Here is a 22,746-nt window from a genome sequence, read left to right on the forward strand (position 1 = left end):
CCCACTAGGAAATGTGGGCTTTTCTTTGTTGAACGGCAATTGTGGCCTTTCAACCAAAGTCCACCACAAAAAACACGATGTTTAAGAATTATTGAATTTTAAAAATAATAAAACTTATATATTTTAAAATGTTTTGTTAATATATAATACCCCAAAACTTATTTATTTTAAAATGTTTTGTTAATATATAATACCCCAAAAACAATTATTAGCTAGCATGTAACAATCATTGAAGCAAATTAATGATTTTACCAAAAATAACTTTCATCACGATAATTTCACACGACTTGAAAATCAACATATAAAAAACTAAAAAAAACCCATATAATCTCAAAGTTAATAAGTTGTCCTTCAATAATATATATTCATAACTTAGGTCAGCTTGTTTGTTTTGAGTAGTCTCAAACTTAAAATGCTATATTAATTTGATGTAGTTCATTGTTTCAATAAACGAAGATTTTGGTAGTATTTTCTAAACCATCTACTGATGATTTTCACTTCGTCTTTTCGCTGCTTAACCAACCATTCGGGATCAGTCTCCACCGACTTTAATATGTCCAAGCAATGTGACCCTACAACGTCGCAAACACAAAGAAAAAACACTCATAAAGTCGAATCGAAAAGGTAGCTTAAAGCACAAGTCATCATCATACTATTAATCTTATCGAAACATACCGTTAGTTGTTTTCACAGCAAGTATGTTCTCTGAAATATCTTCTAACACTCTGCATAAACGTAAAATAGAAGATATTATCACAATCATATATACTTGAAAGCATGTGACCTTTTTTGGCATGCTAGGGTTTATGACTTTGTGGCATGTCACAATGTACCCATATCATATTATTGTGCATACACACATATATATTATATATATATTATTTAAAAAAGCATAAGTTTAATTTGCATACCCTCCACTGCTATATGGATCTCTTAAACCATTAGAAAAGATGATGTTACTTCCAAACTTGCTAAGTATCATCCTTATGTCCTACAATATTGTACATACATATAATGGACATGAAGTTATATAAAGCGCGCGATAGATACAAACAACAAAAGGAAAAACTAATGGTTACCTGACCGCCATAATATGTTGTAGCCCAATGAGGCCGTGGCATAACACCAAACATTTTGTCACAATCATCGTCGTATTCTTTTGCGTCATAAGGCGAGCTAGGGAACATGCTCACATTACTTGTTATGCCTATAGGAATAACCATCTCACTACAAACCTATATACATATTTAAACATATGGATCAAGTTTGTAATTTTTTTTTTAAATAAGGAATTTAGAAATTTTATAGTTTAATGCATGCATTGTTATAAATATTCTAAATAGATTACTATTTGATCCAATGTAGGAAATTACTTACTTGCCATTGCCATCCAATGGAAGTTTGAGTAACGCCTGGTGTCACGTTGTAGCAAGGTCTATTAGGCTGATATGCAACAACACCAGCGAATACGCGATCAAGTATATCAGTGTCATTGCTTGCGGCATCGATGCCTTGACAAATTCGGGTTGTTGGATACCTTGGTGGGGCATTATATTGAGCTGCACTTGCATACGTGGAGTCTAAGTAGTTCTTGAGCTCCATAGCATTATTTAAAGGACTTAACAAATAAAAAATCAAATAAGTTATATATGTGTGTGTATGTATATTAAACAATATATATAAACGAATAAAAGTATAATTACTTACGAGCAAAGGTTGAACTTTTGGGAGAGAATAGCAAGACCATTTGGCATCGAAGCAACTCTATCGATCTCGTTCCATGATTGCTTTATAGTCGTGTAACAATTTTCGCTCGCTTCCTAAATTTATGAACAATTAGATCGATTTAAGATGGTTTATTTTCAAAAAATATGTATCAACTTGTATTTTCACCTCGAAATCTTTGGTAACAATTGAATAATATCCATCTTGAGGGGTTAAATCGTCGAAGTAAAGGATAGGAGCCGATGAAGCAAGAGCACCAAGCGCGATATGTGGATACTTGAGACGAAACCATGATGCAAGCACTGAATCAAATGATTTTACAAACCATAATTTATAACATTAAAACGCTTTTTAAAAAATAACGGTTGATATATAAGTTTTTAAGCTTATTTGACTTACTTCCACCATAAGACCCTCCGATAACAATAATAGGAGAATTATGTGCATGTAACTTATTTTTGATATGAAGCAATAACTCGGCGTAATCCGCCAATGCTTGGGCCGAGTTGAAATACCCACGAATAGTCTTGTTTTTCACTGATTCTTCCATTGCCTCTATCGATTGCGATCCTCCTTTTAACCCGAACGGATTTGATTCTCCATAAAAACGATGCTAGTGACATAACATTTAAAAAAAAGTTACATACCTTAACACTAGGTTATAATAAGAAACATTAATAACATAACGTAGCACATACTTCTAAAGAGACCAAAAGAGTCTTTATATTGTTACATGACTATACTTGAACTTAACATTAATAAACCATACCTCCAAAAAGACCACAAGAGCCTTAAAACGCGGGGCGTTTTCAGTGAGGAACCCAAGGACGGTCACATCATCGTCTATGGGTCCTTCGGCACCAAGATAAACCAAGATTGGTGCATTCTTACTCGCGCCACCCCACCATTTAGAGTTGATAATATACCGTTGTTGAAAAGTGGCATAACTTTCCGGCTTGAAGTTGAAGTGGTCGAGTGTTTGGTTGTAGAAAAAAGTTTCGAAGTCATTAGAACTTGTCGCGAAAACATCAGTGTGGCCTCTTAGTGACGGGTTGACCGGACTGAGTGGTGGAGTCTTGTTGGGTGCACCTATGATTGTCGGGGTTAACGTGACCAAGAAGAGAAGAAGCCATTGGAACATGAATATCATCTTTCAATCTTGAGGGTATGACTTCTAATGAGAATAGCTAATGTAGTATTTATATAAGTTTTTATTGTTAAATTGATAATGCATAAATTTCGAAAAAATAATTTTATATTGACGTATACAAGATGTACTCAAATTAGGCTTTGAAATATAGATAATATACTAGGAAACAATATAACTTTTTTTTTTTTGGTATTTAAATTATTTTAGTATGTGAAGGTGAGATGAAAAGTATATATAAATACTTATGGTTCAACGTCAATTAAATCTATGCGTATTAATTTGGATTTATAACAACCATCTTAACAAATTCTATCATCTACCAACAAGGTTATTTATTCGTTTGTTTTATTATTGAAAACGACATTACTTTTATAATTTATGGACATTTATTTTTGCAACATTTTTACATCAACTTGCTAATTTACCTATCCTTATGGTTACTTATGGAATCGGCTTTAGCTAATTCTGATTATTCAAATTTTACCTTTTTAAGAGTGAATTCATTCAAATCTATAAATTTTAATTTGGGTTAATTCAAGTAAATTATATAAAAAATTAATTTATTAAAAATTATGGAAAAATATTAAAAATAATTTAAAGCAAAGTGGTGATCAACGTTTATTCAATTCTGTCCATCTTTTCATGAATTATTTCAATGGAGTGAGTCGTGCAAGACATAGTAACACCCAATCACGAATGGACCATTCATAATTTTCTTTCCAAAAAAAATCTTCATTCACTTAGTTAAGTTTTAATTTTGGGATATTAGATTTAAATAACTTCAACTTTCATCAATTGACCTTTAATACTTACAACTTTTGATTTGTACCACATCACTTACAACTTTCAACTTATATTCTTACAACACTCCCCAACTAACCCAGTTTGCTGACATCAATTGCCACGTCAGCAAATCAGTGCCACATCAACTGCCGCGTCATCAAAAAATGCCACATCACCACATAAGTGTCACATCAGCAAAAAAACAAACTGGGTTAGTGTTCAGTTAGTTTAGGAATGTCAGAAGAAAATAAGTTGAAAGTTAGGAGTGGTGTGTTAGTAATCTGAATACAAAAAGAATCTGCAACAGAAAAATAAACGTACACCGGTTCAAAGCAGCAATAGCGCACTGCCGGACTTGAACACTTGCCTAAAATGAAACCGATGACTGCAATTGTTTGGTCAAGGTTTTATCTTATAAATAACCTTTACTTTTGTTCCCACACCAATGTGGGACAAAGTGGTTTTACCACTTTGAGACTTTCATTCACACCAAAACTTCCAACATGGTGTGCAACAAATCGAAACTTGCGAGTGTTGTTGGCTAATTAGTGAAACTTAAAATTATTTAAATCCAATATCCCTTAATTTTGTATATGAAATGTTTTACATAATACTAGGTTATAACCCCGTGTATTACACGTGTTGAATAAATAAATTTTATATACTAAATAATAAAACAATATATCTTTAAAAACCTCCTTTATTGCACGGGTTGAATAAATATTATTTTTAAATATTAAGAAATAAAAAATTATATTTATAAGAACCATACTGTACGTGTTGAATAAATATAATTTTATATAACAAATAATAAAAAAGTTATATCTTTAAAACCAAGTGTATTGCACGGGTTGAATAAATAGAATATAGTTTACCAAATAATAAAAAAGTTACATCTTTAAAAACCCCTGTATATTACACGGCTTGAATAAATATAATTTTATATACCAAATAAAGAAAAATATATTTTAAAAAACTAATGGATATATTCGGTACGCGACCGACAGATATGGGGATTGCGGAGATGATTATTGAAAAGAAGAAACAGTGGTCAAACATGCTATTTAAGAAGCAAATAATCAGCCATTTGAGTGATAAAATATAAATTATATTTAAAAAACTCGTAATAAATCTAATTTTATATATAAAGTAATATTGAAAGTTATATACAATTTATTAAAAATTATGTAATAAAATCGATATAATATTTTTTTAAATGAAAATAAAAATAAATAATATGTTAATAAAAAGTTTGGTTTTGGTGATAAATAATTTGGTTATTTAAAATATCTTAAATTAATAATAGAGTAAACTATTAAAATGGTCCATGGGGTTTTGTCACTTTTGCCACTTCTAGGCCCCATGTGGTTTCAATTTTATTGTCATTTTCATTTAAAAACAAAATCTAAAAGCTAACAATTTTGCCATTCATTAAAATGGAGGAAAAAAAAAACAAAAAAGTTGAATGTTAACTGAAAAATCTGACCATATTGTGATTTTGAATGAAAATGGCAACAAAATTGAAACCACAGGGACCTAGATTCAAAAGATTGAGTTTTGGACTAAAGTGGCAGAAGTGACCAAAGCTCAGGGACCAATTTGGCAGTTTACTCATTAATTATATATAGTAGGAGAGTTATCTATAATTAATTAGAAAAGATTAAACTAAATAATAATTATATATAGTAGGAGAGTTATCTATAATTAATTAGAAAAGATTAAACTAAATAATAATTATCCATAAAATATTAAATTAAATAATATTTAGTATGAGAGTTATCTATAATTAATTAATTAAAAGATATTAAACTAAAATAATAATTATTCACAAGTCATGGCCTAATATGATGACAAGTGTCCCTAAAATAGTTTTTTTATTATATAGTATAGATAGATATAGATTTTTTTGGTGTGTCTATATGTATATTGACTAGCTAGTAGATTATTATATAAAAATAATAAAAACAAAAAATGGCACTTGTAGATCGTGATTGACCAACTGAAATACTCACCGACTATCGCGGGTTAGGCTTTATCAATCAAGATGACTAATCATTATCTACCAATGACAAGGTAAACGTTTGTCAATAAAAATGCGCGTAACGAATTGTTAACAACCATGATTAAACATGTAACTTTAATAATCACTAGCTTACAACCTCATGTATTACACGGGTTGAACGATAAAAATGTAAATTATAAACTTGTATATAATCCTTTATATTTGTTATAGATAACTATTAATTAAATTTGAATTTATACGTTTGTCTCTAACTATATGAATTAATATTATATTATATTTTGTGTATAAAAATTAATATGTAATACTATTATTAAGAAGGAGGAGGCACCAGAGAGTGACACGTGTACAAAAAAAATTTCATAGGAAGAGGCACTAGAGAGTGAGACGTGTACAAAAAAAATTGATTTATTAGTATAGGAAGATATGATTATGACTGATTAGTTATAAATCTTGCGGATTAGCAACATAAAAACACAAATATAATTGAGAATGGTTAAATGGTGAAAGTAATATTTTTTTAATCATAAGTTGAAAAAATCATAGAGGCGAATATTAGAGATAACCAAGTCAAAGAGTTAACATAAACTATTTAGGAGAGAACTTAAAGATAATCACGTCAAATAGTCGACATAAACAGTATGGGAACGAACTTGTATTTCAAAATATAGGGAAAAGATCAAATAGAAAGATTAATTTCGCTAGGAAGGATATGAAGCAATAAGAGGATGACATGTAGTAAAGATGAAAAACATAAGGAGGGGCATTTTGGTCAAAACTCACCATCTTCAAAAAAAACCCAGCATCTGCAATTCATTTCTCTTACCCGTATACTCAAATCCACCATTTTCAAAACTATAAACTACCACATCACAACCAACACCACCACCACCTCCACCACCACCACCACTACGACTTACGGTCGCCACCATCTTGCCGGAAACTAGATCTGAAACCACCACCTTCAACCACCTGTTGGGTTTTTCAGATCTAACACCATCATTCCACCATCCACCGCCACCGCTCCACCGCCACCAGTTTCCCCACGGTGTATCAGAGTTCTTTTTCCGTCCACCGTCGTTAATCAGAGTTCTTTTGTAAGTTATGTTATATTTTATTTTCATCGCGTTTTAGTTATCAAACCTCAATTGCGTTTTTCACATCATTATGTTTTAGTTAGAGTTCTTTTCATTTTGTTCTTCTGGATGTTAAAACAGAGACATGACCATGCTAAAATAGAAGCATGATCATGTTGGAACAAAGGTATGACCACGTTAAAAGTCATTGCGTTTTAGAACCTGCAGTGCAAAGAACATGATGATGCTTGGACAGAGGCATGATCATGTTGGAACTAAGGCATACCCATGTTAAAACTACATTGCTTTTTAGAACCTATGTTAAAACTCCATTGCTTTTTAGAACCTGTAGTACAAAATATTAATTTTGGTTTCATTACGTCTTACAACTTGGAGTGTAAAGAACATGTAGAAACATGGTCATGTTGGAACAAAAGCATGGCCATGTTAAAACATAAACATGGCCATGTTAAAACTTCATTGATATTGATTTTTAGTTTTATTGCGTTTTACAAGCAAATAACATGATCATGCTAAAATAGAAGCATGGTCATGTTGGAACAAAAGCATGGCCATGTTAAAGCATAAACATGGCCATGTTAAAACTCCATTGCTTTTGCTTTTTAGAACCTACAGTGCAAAATATTTGATTTTTGTTTTCATTGCGTTTTACAACATGAGGTGCAAAGAACATGATCATGCCAAAACAGAAGCATGGTCATGTTGGAAGAAAAGCATGACCATGTTAAAACATAAACATGGCCATGTTAAAACTTCATTGCTTTTTAGAACTAGAGTGCAAAATATTGATTTTTGGTTTCATTGCGTTTTACAAGCAAAGAATATGATCATGCTAAAATAGAAGCATGGTCACGTTGGAACAAAAGCATGACCATGTTAAAACTTAAACATGGTCATGTTAAAACTCCATTGTGCAAAATATTGAATTTTGGTTTCATTGCGTTTTACAATCTGGGGGTGCAAAGAACATGATCATGCCAAAATAGAAGCATGGTCATGTTGGAACAAAAGCATGACCATGTTAAAACATGAACATGACCATGTTAAAACTTCATTGCTTTTTAGAATATGTAGTGCAAAATATTGATTTTGGGTTTCATTGCGTTTTAGAACTGGAGTGTAAAATAACATCAAAGAACATGATTATGTTAAAAGGGAAGCATGATCATGTTGGAACAAAGACATGACCATGTTAAAATATAAACATGACCATGTTAAAACCTATTGCGTTTTAGAACCTTGATTTTGGATGTTGGAACAGAGGCATGACCATGTTAAAACAAAGGCATGGCCATGTTAAAACAAAAACATGACCATGTTAAAGCAAAGGCATGGCCATGTTAAAAGAGAAACATGACCATGTGAAACCCATTGCGTTTTAGGTACGTTTTCTTCATAATTTGAGTGCAGAGAACATGATCATGCTAAAACATAAACATGATCATGTTAGAATAGAGGCATGACCATGTTAAAACATAATCACGACCATATGAAACTCGATTGCGTTTTATAACCTGGGTTATAGTGTGTTGTTCTATCCATTGCGTTTTACGCATCTGGGTTTTCGAATTTTTTTTTTCAAAAGTATAGCAATAGTGTGCTCGTTTTAAAGATAAAAAACGCTCGTTTTTATGGTGTAATTTTTATAAAAAAATATTGTCGTATGAAAAAGTTATTAACGTTTTAAAAACGATGAGGAATTGGAGGAGAGAGAAATTATTGACTTGAATGGACTAGAATACCCTCAAACTAACTCACGCGCCTCTTTTTTCTTGTTCAATTTCACCCATTTAATCTCAACCATTGATTAATCAAATTGATGGTCAAGATTACTTCCTAGCCTTCCTAGCAAAATAAACATGTGTCACATTTGCTAAATAAATATAATTTTATAGGAACAAGATCAGGAGAGAACGTTTTAAAGCGTAAGAACGATTCTCAGCCACAAAATCTTAGTGGTTTGTGGCTGAGATTGATGCGGTGACATTTTTGTAAATAATAGGGGTCTTGGAACTACCAGGAGGGGTAAAATAGGAAGATCCAAACAAAGGTGCACATGCTAATCACACGCCATTTCCCCCCATCATATTTAAACAACAGTAACTTTTTTATACATGATTATTTTTCAAAAAAAATTACACCATAAAACTCAGCGTTTTTTTATCTTTCCAACGAGTATACTATTGATATACTTTTCAAAAAAAAAGTAACTGGGTTTTATAGCGTTTTTCTGAACTGAGTGTTTTATGGCGTTTTAGACTAGGTATTTTCATGACGTTTTTTTGAACTAGGTATTTTTATGGCGTTTTAACTAGGTATTTTCATAGCGTTTTTCTAAACTGAGTGTTTTATAGCGTTTTCAACTGAGTTTTTTCATGGCGTTTTCTGAATTGGGTGTTTTATGGCGTTTTTAACTAGGTATTTTTATGGCGTTTTTTTAATTGGGTGTTTTTATGGCATTTTATTTGAACACCTAGTTTATGTGAGTGAGTTTTTTAACAATATTACCCCTTAATGTAATTTAGCATCAATGCCATATGTCACCACCAAAATCGTTATCACCGTTCTCACACTTTTCATCGTTTTCTCTAAATTCTGACCCTAATTTTATATACTATATAATAAAAAAGTTACATCTTTAAAAACTCGTACATTGCAAGATTGAATAAACATGTATATTACACGGCTTGAATACAAATAAAGTAATCAATTAACACACACAATCATCAATATATGTTTTTTAGTGAACTTTGATGTATTATATACTTTTTATAACATTTTATTTTGTTTTTTTATTATATTAAGTTAGAAACCTGTGTATTATATAAGTTATAACTGTTTACTTTATTTCTTTTATTTATTTATTAATAGGTTAAAAACATGTGTCTTACACGTGGTTGAATCAATTTAATATAAATAGTTATTAATAAGCAGAAAAACAAAATAAAGAGTTAAGAAAAGAAATATTAAATATATAAGAGATAAGCAAAAAAAGAAAATAATTATATAGCATTAATCATTGAAATTAATATTAATATTAATAAATAACCTGTTATACTAAACAATATACTGATCGACATAAAAATCCATTTGTATTTATTATATGGATATGTTATATACCAACTAATATCTAATCTACATTATTATATGGATATATTATTTAAAGTTTCTTAGCTAAAAGAACACAAAAAAATATGTAGGAATATATATGTCATGCAAATAAGTGAGAATGTGAGGAACTAAAATAAAAGGCCGGTGAAGAATAACGAAAAATTGAATGTATTAGTAATTTATTTATATAATTTAAAGATAATTTTATGTGAAGTGAGTAGATTATTTTTATATATTTTTGAATTCTAGTCTTATCACTTATTAATATCTATATATGATGAATATTTTAATTATAAAAAAATAAGTATTTATAATTAAGTATGAGATAATTTAGGAGGAGATAATTAATATTTTTAATTATAAAAATAAGTATTTATAATTAGTAGGTATTAATTAAGGAGGGGAGAGAGAGGTGAGAAAACAACAAAATAGATAGCTCTAATGAATGACACGCGTCCTTCATAGGTTTACTTTATTATATACCGATCATTCATAATGATCATAAATAAGAAATTTAATAATATAAATAAAAGCCTATGATCTTAAATAAAAATAATCATAATAATAATGTAAATAATAATAATAATAATAATAATAATACATAGATACATCAACATTAACTAAATTAGAGATAAAATAGGGTGGGAAAACAATTATGAGAATGCATAGTAATACGACACGTGTCCCCTATAGCTTTACTTCATTATATAGTACTAGCGCACGGGTCGTTTCTTAGAAAACCATGCATAACACATATTAACAGAACATATAGATATGTGTATAGATATTTTAAAGTTGACCAATTCCATTGATGATTGCTTAAAGTGAAACCACTGTTTTCAAAAACTCTGTTTGACCAAAGTCAAACCACTGTTGTCAAAACTATGATTCTTAGTGGTTCAAAATCTGTTTCACTTTTGGTCAACATCTGTTTATCTGTTGGTCAACATCTGTTTGATTTTTGGTCAACAACTGTTTGACTTTCGGTAAACATCTGTTAAACTTTTGGTTAACATCTCATTTAGAATTCAACAGAGAGTAAAAAAATAATTAGTGCAGACTTATAAAATTGATATACACTAATGGTCAATAGGTTTATTCAACAGCAATTCCATTACGTTGATAGCAAACTACTGTTGTCTATTAACTGTTAAAAACTTCAGTTGCTTTCTAACAGACTTTTCTATAAAATGTTATCCATTATCTCCAACAGAGCTTACCAAATGAATATCTTAAAGTGAAACCACTGTTTTCAAAATCATCTGAGATAATATATTTTATTAACTTTAGATGGAAGACAATTCTTGCAATAAGAATGAGAAATATACGGTACTTGTAATTTAAATTCAAATAAAGTTAAAAGCAATTTTTGCAAATAAAGTTGACCAATTCCATTGATGATTGCTTAAAGTGAAACCACTGTTTTCAAAAACTCTGTTTGACCAAAGTCAAACCACTGTTGTCAAAACTACGATTCTTAGTGGTTCAAAATCTGTTTCACTTTTGGTCAACATCTGTTTATCTGTTGGTCAACATCTGTTTGATTTTTGGTCAACAACTGTTTGACTTTTGGTAAAATCTGTTAAACTTTTGGTCAACATCTCATTTAGAATTCAACGGAGAGTAAAAAAATAATTAGTGCAGACTTATAAAATTGATATACACTAATGGTCAATAGATTTATTCAACAGCAATTCCATTATGTTGATAGCAAACTACTGTCATCTACTAACCTTTAAAAACTTCTGTTGCTTTCCAACAGAATTTAATAAGAACTATCATCCATTATCTCCAACAGAGCTTGCCAGATGGATAGATAGTAACTATCAGATGTTAGTCAAGCCATGTTAAAAAGGTCAGTCAACAGAAACTACAAAAGTTAGTATTCAGATATTGATAGAACATATACATATGTGTAGATATTGTACCAAAACGTGTTATCTATTATAGCTAAAAGACATCTATTATAGGTAAAAGACAACTATAGACATGCATCATCAGTTAATATATAACATACATATGAATATTTCCATTGTACTATCCACAAAAAAAAGTAGCACCCACCCATTGACAATGAAACTTGTTTATAGACATAACTACATATAGAACATGTATAAGAAGCAAAATTATGTAACATCCCGAAATTTATTCTAATACAGGAATAAGTTAAATCATGGGAAGTGTTTAAATTAAACACTTAACAAGCTTCAAGGGGGTAATATGAAAAATCATAATTAAGTAAGGTTTAATTATGTCTAAACCACAAACAACCTGTACGTGTTCTGGGATCGATCAAGAGCAGGGAAAACAAGGGTTTACCCTTGTTCTTGCAAAATTCACCAATTGACAAGGAAAAATCCAAGTTAATTAGCTGCATGTTTTAAAGTTTCAATCATCTAAACATACCTAGTGAAGTGGTAAGTCGAATTTCTGGATTTGGTGAATTGTAGCAAAAGGGTTTCAACCCAATCATGAATTCGTGGTATGATTTGTGTTAATTAGATGTTAGGGTTAATCCCTAGAGTAGAAATCATGCTTGATTTTAGTTTAATTGAAAGAAAATTTTATGAAACCCACCTTGTGAAATTTGTGTTATGAATAGGAAGATTATAGGGATTATGATTATATGTAATCATGATATGTGATTCTGCTTGTAATACTTGAATGCTAGATAAATTGATGTAGACTAAAGGAATTGCAAGAACTAGATTAATTATTGATGGCATATATGATGAACTTGCAAAGTTATGCTTTAAATGTTTGTACATTATGCTTTACTAATGTAACGCACACTAGGTATTCGATGAAATGCTTGAAAGAATAATTATGTGTAATTTGGAACATAATGGAATGAAATGTGGGTACTAAACGAAAGAATGAATGTGTTGATATAGGCGTGAAGGAAGAAGGTTCAAATTCTAAGAAATCGGAAGGATCACAAGACCGAGGTATGTTCCGTTGCATACAAAACTTTACTTAAATTTTCTTAATAATTATGTCGAACAACCCTTGTTACAATGACTATGATGATTAGTAAATAGATAGCAAATCCCTTGCGGATTTGGTTATGCTAACGAAGGTTACATTAAGCTATGCAAGTCGACCGGTTCGAGTCGAACCATGTCGAGTAAGAATATGGTACCATCCGTTTAGAACGGGTGGCCATGAATGCAATAACGAATGTATGAAGTTCAATCCGTTTTATGGATAGAGCGAAAGGTTTATGTTGAAAGCAATTAACCCGATGTTACCGGGTCGTAAGCGGTATGCTTGAATCTCTTTATGAGAAGTATATGCCTTACCCATTTAAATGGGTAAATCGAATGCGTAAGGATAATTAATGTATATAAACGAACGCGACTATAAAGTGGTATCGTAAGCAAAATAAGTAATAGGTCTAACTTTCTAAAGCTTGTTGTTAAATGTAGGTAAATCCTCGACTTAGGCGATTGGACGGCTTGGAACGTGCACACTTGATCTACGCCCGCCTCACGCTTCCGTCACAAGTTATTTTGATATGGGTTAAATTTTTGGTCATATGTACTTAAACTTATGTAGTATGTCGATGTCCTTGTCGTTGGGTTGAAACTTAGTAGTTGTAGTCTTGTCGTGTTCAATGTAAATCTTGTCCGTTTTTGGGTTTTGTCAAAAATGTTAAATGTTGAAGTTTGTTTGTGTAAAACAGGTAATAGTGGTTTTAAACGAATGGGTCATGCCGAAATTTTCAAAAATTTTTTTTCCCTACATATTATACTTGTTGAATTAGTAAGGTTAAGGGGCGTATCAAGTTGGTATCAGAGCCAAGGTTTGAGGGATTCGAGCACAGGTAGTAGTGCTTGAACTCAAACTGACAGCTCGCTCGAAGGTGTGCTCGCTCCAAGACCGCTAAGAGGTAAAGATTTAAATTTTTGGTAAATATAAGTATGTACAATGTTTTCACGGCATAAGTTTTAAAGTTACGTATGCTAAGAAATGATAAAGGGGGTAAAATGAGAAGTCCCTGGACCCGCGGGGTTGAAAATGGACCCAGGAAATGCTCGAATCAGCCAAAAAACAAGTTCTGCAGCTATTTAACAATAGGGAGGCTGTCGCCGACGGGTTACTTAGCTGTCGCCGACGCCCCCCATTGATCCGACGCACTAACTTGCTGTTTACGGACATAATGGGCGACGGCCCCTTTTTAGAGCCCGTCGCCGACGGTAGATAAGGCCGTCGCCAATGGCTGCTAGAAATACGATCCGCTGAAAATTGTTTGTTTTGTTTGCTTTTCATGATTGGGATTCCGTATGATCTAAAAGACTACTAGACAACGAAATAAGATCCTTATAAGCATAATAAAAAGGATACTTATGATCACAATCGGTGATCACAACGAAAAAGGATTCGTAAAGAATTGAAAGTGATGACATGAATAACATAAGACGAATGATGAAACTTAGATGATCAAGATTTTGAATTACATAATTACAAATGTAGTAAACAAAGGTCGAAGTGTGTGCTATATGGAAAGCTTGTGATTTCTGATGAATGAAAACGTCCTTTTGTAGATGCCTGAAGTAAGAAATGTTAATGATGATGATGATGATATGGCTAGACAAGAAGCATTTAATAGCAAAGTCACGGAAGTAGCAGAAGGGGTTATGCAAGCCAATCTCCCACGATTAGCTTAGGAGGTAGAAAGCCGGGTTTTGGGAGTCGTGGATGCTATGATAACTAGCAAGATCGAGGAATTGAAAGAACTGATTGAGGGGTCTAGAAGTAAAGGCAAGGAACGACGATGCACGTATAAAGACTTCATGGCGTGCAATCCTGCAACGTATGATGGTAAAATTGACCCGATCGCATGCCAAAGATGGATTTCAAACATAGAAGCGGTATTTATACGAAGTCGATGTGATAAGGAAGATCAGGTGATGTTCGCTACTGGCCAACTCACTCTTCAGGCGAAAGATTGGTGGGATGCGCATAGCAAGGAAACAGGGGAAGATAGACTCCAAATGATGACCTGGCAAGAATTTAAGGAGCCCTTTATGAGATACAATTGCCCTCAGTCGGCTATTGATAAGATTCAGGAGGATTTCTTGCGCCTCCGACAGAAAAACGAGTCAATACATGAAATATCAAATATTTTCATGGATAAGATGAAGTTCTGTGGGGATTTCATGAAGACTGAAAGGATGAAGATCAATCGCTTCTACGGGGTATTAAAGGCGGAATTTAGGGAATTCATCACTCCCTCGAAATGTGAGACCCTTGATGAACTTATCAATCTGGCACGAGATAGAGAAATTGAAATTAAGAGACAAGAAGAACGCGGCGAAAAGAGATTAAGTGAAAAAGGTGCGAGTTCGAACCCGTCTAAAAAGGGGAAGTATCAAGAGCAAGGAAGGAAAGATAAGTCGAAGGGTGGTATTACGCCTTGCAAGACCTGTGGAAAACTTCATACTGGAGAATGTTTGTTAGGCAAGAAGGGGTGCTACAAATGTGGTAAGGAGGGACATTCATCTTATCAATGTCCAAATAACCCGAAGACTTGCTTCAATTGCTTTGAAAGGGGACACATCAAATCGGAATGCCCAAAACTCCAGCAAGAGTCAAAGAAAGAAGATAAGAAGCAAGAGGGTTCTAGGGCTAAAGGGAGGATGTTTCAAATCACATCCGAAGAAGCCAAGGCCCAACCGAATGTGGTCTCAGGTATCTTTCTATTAAACTCCATACCGGTTTATGTTTTTTTTGATACCAGAGCCACTATGTCGTTTATTTCTAATGAAATCGTACAACATCCTTCATTTAAGATTGAACGATTGTCGATGCCTCTAGAAGTAGAAATAGCCGATAGTAAGATCTATATGTTACACGAGATATGTAGAAATTGAAAATTCACAATGGAAGATGAGGAATTCGAAATTGACCTTATACCTATGGTTTTGGGGGAATTTAAAATGATAGTGGGAATGGATTGGTTGGCACAACACCATGTAGAAATTAATTGTGAAAATAAGATAATGTTTGTCCAAGCTCCAAGTGGAAGGCAACTGAGTATTCAAGGGGAGAGAAACATGGAAACTAAATTGTGTACCCTTGTCCAAGCCTTTAAATACGTACTTAATGGGAATAGAGCATACCTAGCTTATGTGGTAGACGCTCGGCAAACCCTCCCGAAGCTGGAAGATGTTGAGGTAGTGAATGAATTTCCGGACGTATTTCCGGAGGAATTGCTGGGACTCCCTCCTGAACGGGAAGTAGAGTTTCGCATTGATTTGAATCCGGGTGCGAAGCCGGTTGCGAAGGCTCCCTATAGATTGGCTCCCACCGAGATGCGGGAGCTATTGACACAATTACAAGATTTGCTAGATAAGGGCTTTATACGCCCGAGTGTGTCACCTTGGGGAGCGCCTGTTTTATTCGTTAAGAAGAAAGATGGATCGATGCGCATGTGCATCGATTATAGAGAATTAAATAAGTTAACCGTGAAGAACCGCTACCCTTTACCTAGAATTGACGATCTTTTTGATCAATTACAAGGGGTGAGTTGGTTCTCCAAGATTGACTTGCGTTCGGGGTATCATCAAGTCAGAGTGCGAAGGGAAGACATTGCAAAGACCGCATTTAGAACCCGATATGGGCATTACGAGTTCTTAGTTATGTCCTTCGGGTTAACGAACGCTCCAGCAGCGTTTATGGATCTTATGAACCGGGTATGTCGACCTATGTTAGATAAGTCCGTGATCGTATTCATAGATGATATCCTAATTTATTCGCGAAGCAAGGTTGATCATGCGAGGCATTTGCGAGAAGTACTTGAGATTCTCCGTAAAGAAAAATTTTATGCGAAATTCTCCAAGTGCGCCTTCTGGCTCAGAGAGGTGCAGTTTCTGGGTCACGTAATCAATTCGGAAGGTGTTTTGGTGGATCCATAAAAAATTGATGCCGTAATGAAATGGGTTTCCCTGAAGAATCCGACTGAGATAAGAAGTTTTTTAGGCCTCGCGGGATACTACAGACGGTTCATACAGGATTTCTCGAAGATAGCCTTACCCTTAACCAGACTGACGAGAAAGAAAGAAAAGTTTGTATGGGGTAAAGAACAGGAAGAGGCCTTTCGTATATTAAAGGAGAAATTGTCGAGTCCTCCGGTCTTGACTTTGCCAGATGGGACTGAAGATCTGGTTGTTTATTCAGACGCTTCACAGCAGGGTTTAGGTTGTGTTTTGATGCAAAGGGGAAGGGTTATTGCATATGCTTCGCGACAATTAAAGCCTCATTAGGTAAACTACCCAACACATGATTTGGAATTGGCAGCGGTAGTGTTCGCCTTAAAGATCTGGAAACACTACCTATATGGTACGAAATGTACAATTTACTCGGATCATAAAAGCCTCAAGTATTTCTTTGAACAGAAAGACTTGAATATGAGGCAACGAAGATGGTTAGAACTGATTAAAGACTCTGATTGCGATATCCTTTATCACCCGGGAAAATCGAACGTGGTGGCGGATGCACTAAGCCGAAAAGAGTCTCCACCTTCAATTCGAGTGAGATCCATGAAAATGATAGTTACACCACGTTTGCTTGAAATGATACGGGATTCCCAAATAAAGTAGCTTGAAGTGGAAGATTTAAAGAAAGAAAGATTAAAAGGTGTGGTCGATAAGCTAGAAGAAAACTCGACTGGACTCAAGACGAGATTCAGCCGAATTTGGATACCACGTTTCTGTGAAGTCAAGACTGCGTTACTTGAAGAAGCTCATAAGTCACGATATTCGGTCCACCCCGGGGCTACAAAAATGTATAGGGACTTGAAGGCCAATTATTGGTGGCCGGGCATGAAACGCGATATTGTCAAATATGTCGCAAAATGCTTAACATGCTCCCAAGTGAAAGCAGAACATCAAAAGCCATACGGAGAATCACAACCTTTGGAGATACCGGTATGGAAGTGGGAGGAACTAACGATGGATTTAGTAACCAAGCTTCCTAGAACGAAAAAGGGGCATGATACAATATGGGTAATCGTAGACCAACTTACGAAAAGCGCTTACTTTCTATCCATCAAATAAGCTTACTCTTCCGCGAGGATGACATAAATTTATATGAATGAGATTATATCTCGACACGGGGTGCCCGTGTCAATCGTCTCGGACCGGGACACTAGATTTACTTCTCGTTACTGGAAAAAGTTTCATGAGAGTGTGGGCACGAGGTTACACATAAGCACTGCCTACCACCCTCAGACTGACCGCCAGTCAGAAAGAACCATTCAGACACTTGTCGATATGTTGAGAGAGTGTGCCCTAGATTTTGGAGGAAGTTGGGATGACCATTTACCACTAGTGGAATTCTCCTAGAATAATAGTTACCATAGTGGTATTCAAATGGAACCCTTCGAACTACTATACGGGAGGAGATGTAGAACTCCCGTATGTTGGGGTGAAGTGGGGCAAAGGGAGCTTGCGCCAAGCGATTTAATAGCAGTAACAAATGAAAAGATTGAATTAATTAGAGCTCGACTGAAAACAGCCCAGGATCGACAAAAAGCTTATGCAGACAAGAGGAGGCGCCCTATTGAATTTCAGGTTGGAGATTATGTTCTATTGAAAGTATCACCATGGAAGGGCATAACCCGTTTCCGTAAATGGGGTAAGTTAGGCCCTCGATATATCAGGTCGTTTAAGATCTTAGCTCGAGTTGGAAGGGTTGCATATCGATTAGAGTTACCGTCCTCACTAGACAGAATTCACAATACCTTCCACGTGTCGCAGTTGAGAAAGTGTCTTGCGGATGATACAGCGTTAGTACCTCTCGATGACATCGAGTTGGACGAGGGGTTGAATTATGTCGAAAGACTAATAGCCATTAAAGATGTTAAGGTGAAGAATCTTCGCAACAAAGCTGTTAGACAAGTACTGGTCCAATGGCAACACCGAAGGGGGTCAGAACTTACATGGGAAGCGGAAGATGAAATGAGGAAGCACTACCCCTTTCTCTTTGGTATGTAAATGTATGAATTTGTTATGTGCACAGGTTTTGGGGATAAAACCTCTTCTAAGGGGGATAGACTTGTAACATCCCGAAATTCATTTTAATACAAGAATAAGTTAAATCATGGGAAATGTTTAAATCAAACACTTAACAAGCTTCAAGGGGGTAATATGAAAAATCATAATTAAGTAAGGTTTAATTATGTCTAAACCATAAACAAATACCCTGTACGTGTTCTGGGATCGATCAAGAGCAGGGAAAACAAGGGTTTACCCTTGTTCTTGCAAAATTCACCAATTAACAAGGAAAAATCCAAGTTAATTAGCTGCATGTTTTAAAGTTTCAATCATCTAAACATACCTAGTGAAGTGGTAAGTCGAATTTCTGGATTTGGTGAATTGTAGAAAAAGGGTTTCAACCCAATCATGAATTCGTGGTATGATTTGTGTTAACTAGATGTTAGGGTTACTCCCTAGAGTAGAAATCATGCTTGATTTTAGTTTAATTGAAAGAAAATTTTATGAAACCCACCTTGTGAAATTTGTGTTATGAATTGGAAGATTATAGGGATTATGATTATATGTAATCTTAATATGTGATTCTGCTTATAATACTTGAATGCTAGATAAATTGATGTAGACTAAAGGAATTGCAAGAACTAGATTAATTATTGATGGCATATATGATGAACTAGCAAAGTTATGCTTTAAATGTTTGTACATTATGCTTTATTAATGTAACGCACACTAGGTGTTTGATGAAATGCTTGAAAGAATAATTATATGTAATTTGGAACATAATGGAATGAAATGTGGGTACTAAACGAAAGAATGAATGTGTTGATATAGGCGTGAAGGAAGAAGGTTCAAATTCTAAGAAATCGGAAGGATCACAAGACTGAGGTATGTTCCGTTGCATACAAAACTTTACTTAAATTTTGTTAATAATTATGTCGAACAACCCTTGTTACAATGACTATGGTGATTAGTAAATAGATAGCAAATCCCTTGCGGATTTGGTTATGCTAACGAAGGTTACATTAAGCTATGCAAGTCGACCGGTTCGAGTCGAACCATGTCGAGTAAGAATATGGTACCATCCGTTTAGAACGGGTGGCCATGAATGCAATAACGAATGTATGAAGTTCAATCCGTTTTACGGATAGAGCGAAAGGTTTATGTTGAAAGCAATTAACCCGATGTTACCGGGTCGTAAGCGGTATGCTTGAATCTCTTTATGAGAAGTATATGCCTTACCCATTTAAATGGGTAAATCGAATGCGTAAGGATAATTAATGTATATAAACGAAGGCGACTATAAAGTGGTATCGTAAGCAAAATAAGTAATAGGTCTAACTTTCTAAAGCTTGTTGTTAAATGTAGGTAAATCCTCGACTTAGGCGATTGGACGGCTTGGAACGTGCACACTTGATCTACGCCCGCCTCACGCTTCCGTCACAAGTTATTTTGATATGGGTTAAATTTTTGGTCATATGTACTTAAACTTATGTAGTATGTCGATGTCCTTGTCGTTGGGTTGAAACTTAGTAATTGTAGTCTTGTCGTGTTCAATGTAAATCTTGTCTGTCTTTGGGTTTTGTCAAAAATGTTAAATGTTGAAGTTTGTTTGTGTAAAACAGGTAATAGTGGTTTTAAACGAATGGGTCATGCCGAAATTTTCAAAAAATTTTTTTCCCTACATATTATACTTGTTGAATTAGTAAGGTTAAGGGGCGTATCAAGTTGGTATCAGAGCCAAGGTTTGAGGGATTCGAGCACAGGTAGTAGTGCTTGAACTCAAACTGACAGCTCGCTCGAAGGTGTGCTCGCTCCAAGACCGCTAAGAGGTAAAGATTTAAATTTTTGGTAAATATAAGTATGTACAATGTTTTCACGGCATAAGTTTTAAAGTTACGTATGCTAAGAAATGATAAAGGGGGTAAAATGAGAAGTCCCTGGACCCGTGGGGCTGAAAACGGACCCAGGAAATGCTCGAATCAGCCAAAAAACAAGTTCTGCAGCGATTTAACAATAGGGAGGCTGTCGCCGACGGGTTACTTAGCTGTCGCCGATGCCCCCCATTGATCTGATGCACTAACCTGCTGTGTACGGACATAATGGGCGACAACCCCTTTTTAGAGCCCTTCGCCGACGGTAGATAAGGCCGTCGCCGACGGCTGCTAGAAATACGATCCGCTGAAAATTGTTTGTTTTGTTTGCTTTTCATGATTGGGATTCCGTATGATCTAAAAGACTACTAGACAACGAAATAAGATCCTTATAAGCATAATATAATGGATACTTATGATCACAATTTGTGATCACAACAAAAAAGGATTCGTAAAGAAGTGAAAGTGATGACATGAATAACATAAGGCGAATGATGAAACTTAGATGATCAAGATTTTGAATTACATAATTACAAATGTAGTAAACAAAGGTCGAAGTGTGTGCTATATGGAAAGCTTGTGATTTCTGATGAATGAAAACGTCCTTTTGTAGATGGCTGAAGTAAGAAATGTTAATGATGATGATGATGATATGGCTAGACAAGAAGCATTTAATAGCAAAGCCACGGAAGTAGCAGAAGGGGTTATGCAAGCCAATCTCCCACGATTAGCTCAGGAGGTAGAAAGCCGGGTTTTGGGAGTCGTGGATGCTATGATAACTAGCAAGATCGAGGAATTGAAAGAACTGATTGAGGGGTCTAGAAGTAAAGGCAAGGAACGCCGATGCACGTATAAAGACTTCATGGCGTGCAATCCTGCAACGTATGATGGTAAAATTGACCCGATCGCATGCCAAAGATGGATTTCAAACATAGAAGCGGTATTTATACGAAGTCGATGTGATAAGGAAGATCAGGTGATGTTCGCTACTGGCCAACTCACTCTTCAGGCGAAAGATTGGTGGGATGCGCATAGCAAGGAAATAGGGGAAGATAGACTCCAAATGATGACCTGGCAAGAATTTAAGGAGTCCTTTATGAGATACCATTGCCCTCAGTCAGCTATTGATAAGATTCAGGAGGATTTCTTGCGGCTCCGACAGAAAAACGAGTCAATAAATGAAATATCAAATATTTTCATGGATAAGATGAAGTTCTGTGGGGATTTCGTGAAGACTGAAAGGATGAAGATCAGTCGCTTCTACGGGGTATTAAAGGCGGAATTTAGGGAATTCATCACTCCCTCGAAATGTGAGACCCTTGATGAACTTATCAATCTGGCACGAGATAGAGAAATTGAAATTAAGAGACAAGAAGAACGCGACGAAAAGAGATTAAGTGAAAAAGGTGCGTGTTCGAGCCCGTCTAAAAAGGGGAAGCAAATCCCTTGTTACAATGACTATGGTGATTAGTAAATAGATAGCAAATCTCTCGCGGATTTGGTTATGCTAACGAAGGTTACATTAAACTATGCAAGTCGACCGGTTCGAGTCGAACCATGTCGAGTAAGAATATGGTACCATCCGTTTAGAACGGGTGGCCATGAATGCAATAACGAATGTATGAAGTTCAATCCGTTTTACGGATAGAGCGAAAGGTTTATGTTGAAAGCAATTAACCCGATGTTACCGGGTCGTAAGCGGTATGCTTGAATCTCTTTATGAGAAGTATATGCGTTACCCATTTAAATGGGTAAATCGAATGCGTAAGGATAATTAATGTATATAAACGAATGCGACTACAAAGTGGTATCATAAACAAAATAAGTAATAGGTCTAACTTTCTAAAGCTTGTTGTTAAATGTAGGTAAATCCTCGACTTAGGCGATTGGACGGCTTGGAACGTGCACACTTGATCTACGCCCGCCTCACGCTTCCGTCACAAGTTATTTTGATATGGGTTAAATTTTTGGTCATATGTACTTAAACTTA

General features: G+C 34.7%; 5 protein-coding genes across 5 annotated transcripts; 4 read left to right on the forward strand and 1 right to left on the reverse strand.

Moving 5' to 3' along the window:
- Positions 1-304: 304 nt before the first annotated feature.
- LOC110873840 (lysosomal Pro-X carboxypeptidase) lies at positions 305-2,917 on the reverse strand. The gene is made up of 9 exons (XM_022122853.2): positions 2,495-2,917; positions 2,125-2,338; positions 1,894-2,027; positions 1,708-1,820; positions 1,378-1,618; positions 1,080-1,235; positions 912-991; positions 676-725; positions 305-572 (listed from the first exon to the last, which is right to left on the reverse strand). The coding sequence occupies exons 1-9, from the start codon at positions 2,873-2,875 to the stop codon at positions 436-438; spliced, it is 1,506 nt and encodes a 501-aa protein (XP_021978545.1). The 5' UTR covers positions 2,876-2,917; the 3' UTR covers positions 305-435.
- An 11,675-nt stretch (positions 2,918-14,592) lies between these two features.
- Positions 14,593-15,762, forward strand: LOC110929126. Its single transcript, XM_022172250.1, has one exon. It carries the CDS (start codon positions 14,593-14,595, stop codon positions 15,760-15,762), a length of 1,170 nt encoding a protein of 389 aa, XP_022027942.1.
- A 9-nt stretch (positions 15,763-15,771) lies between these two features.
- LOC110929116 lies at positions 15,772-17,946 on the forward strand. The gene is made up of 3 exons (XM_022172241.1): positions 15,772-16,261; positions 16,412-16,584; positions 17,491-17,946. Exons 1-3 carry the CDS (start codon positions 15,772-15,774, stop codon positions 17,944-17,946), a joined length of 1,119 nt encoding a protein of 372 aa, XP_022027933.1.
- Positions 17,947-18,261: 315 nt separating this feature from the next.
- On the forward strand, positions 18,262-18,885 carry LOC110929107. Its single transcript, XM_022172229.1, has one exon. The coding sequence runs from the start codon at positions 18,262-18,264 to the stop codon at positions 18,883-18,885; it is 624 nt and encodes a 207-aa protein (XP_022027921.1).
- Positions 18,886-21,369: 2,484 nt separating this feature from the next.
- On the forward strand, positions 21,370-22,227 carry LOC110929097. The gene has a single exon (XM_022172219.1). It carries the CDS (start codon positions 21,370-21,372, stop codon positions 22,225-22,227), a length of 858 nt encoding a protein of 285 aa, XP_022027911.1.
- The last annotated feature ends 519 nt before the right edge of the window (positions 22,228-22,746 follow it).

Source organism: Helianthus annuus, chromosome 1 (assembly GCF_002127325.2).
Source record: "Helianthus annuus cultivar XRQ/B chromosome 1, HanXRQr2.0-SUNRISE, whole genome shotgun sequence".
NCBI classification, from domain to species: Eukaryota; Viridiplantae; Streptophyta; class Magnoliopsida; order Asterales; family Asteraceae; genus Helianthus; species Helianthus annuus.

What these genes read in the sequence shown, in the direction of transcription:
- LOC110873840 (XM_022122853.2), bottom strand. Translation starts at nt 2,875, where the DNA reads ATGATATTCATGTTCCAATGGCTTCTTCTCTTCTTGGTCACGTTAACC. An exon ending in CTCTTGTGGTCTTTTTGGAG is followed by an intron (nt 2,339 to 2,494) that starts GTATGGTTTATT and finishes TTATGTCACTAG; the next exon opens with CATCGTTTTTATGGAGAATC. An exon ending in TGCTGTGAAAACAACTAACG is followed by an intron (nt 573 to 675) that starts GTATGTTTCGAT and finishes GCGACGTTGTAG; the next exon opens with GGTCACATTGCTTGGACATA.
- LOC110929126 (XM_022172250.1), top strand. Translation starts at nt 14,593, where the DNA reads ATGATAACTAGCAAGATCGAGGAATTGAAAGAACTGATTGAGGGGTCT.
- LOC110929116 (XM_022172241.1), top strand. Translation starts at nt 15,772, where the DNA reads ATGGAAGATGAGGAATTCGAAATTGACCTTATACCTATGGTTTTGGGG. An exon ending in TAAGGGCTTTATACGCCCGA is followed by an intron (nt 16,262 to 16,411) that starts GTGTGTCACCTT and finishes ATCAATTACAAG; the next exon opens with GGGTGAGTTGGTTCTCCAAG. An exon ending in TTATGGATCTTATGAACCGG is followed by an intron (nt 16,585 to 17,490) that starts GTATGTCGACCT and finishes CAAATAAAGTAG; the next exon opens with CTTGAAGTGGAAGATTTAAA.
- LOC110929107 (XM_022172229.1), top strand. Translation starts at nt 18,262, where the DNA reads ATGGAACCCTTCGAACTACTATACGGGAGGAGATGTAGAACTCCCGTA.
- LOC110929097 (XM_022172219.1), top strand. Translation starts at nt 21,370, where the DNA reads ATGGCTGAAGTAAGAAATGTTAATGATGATGATGATGATATGGCTAGA.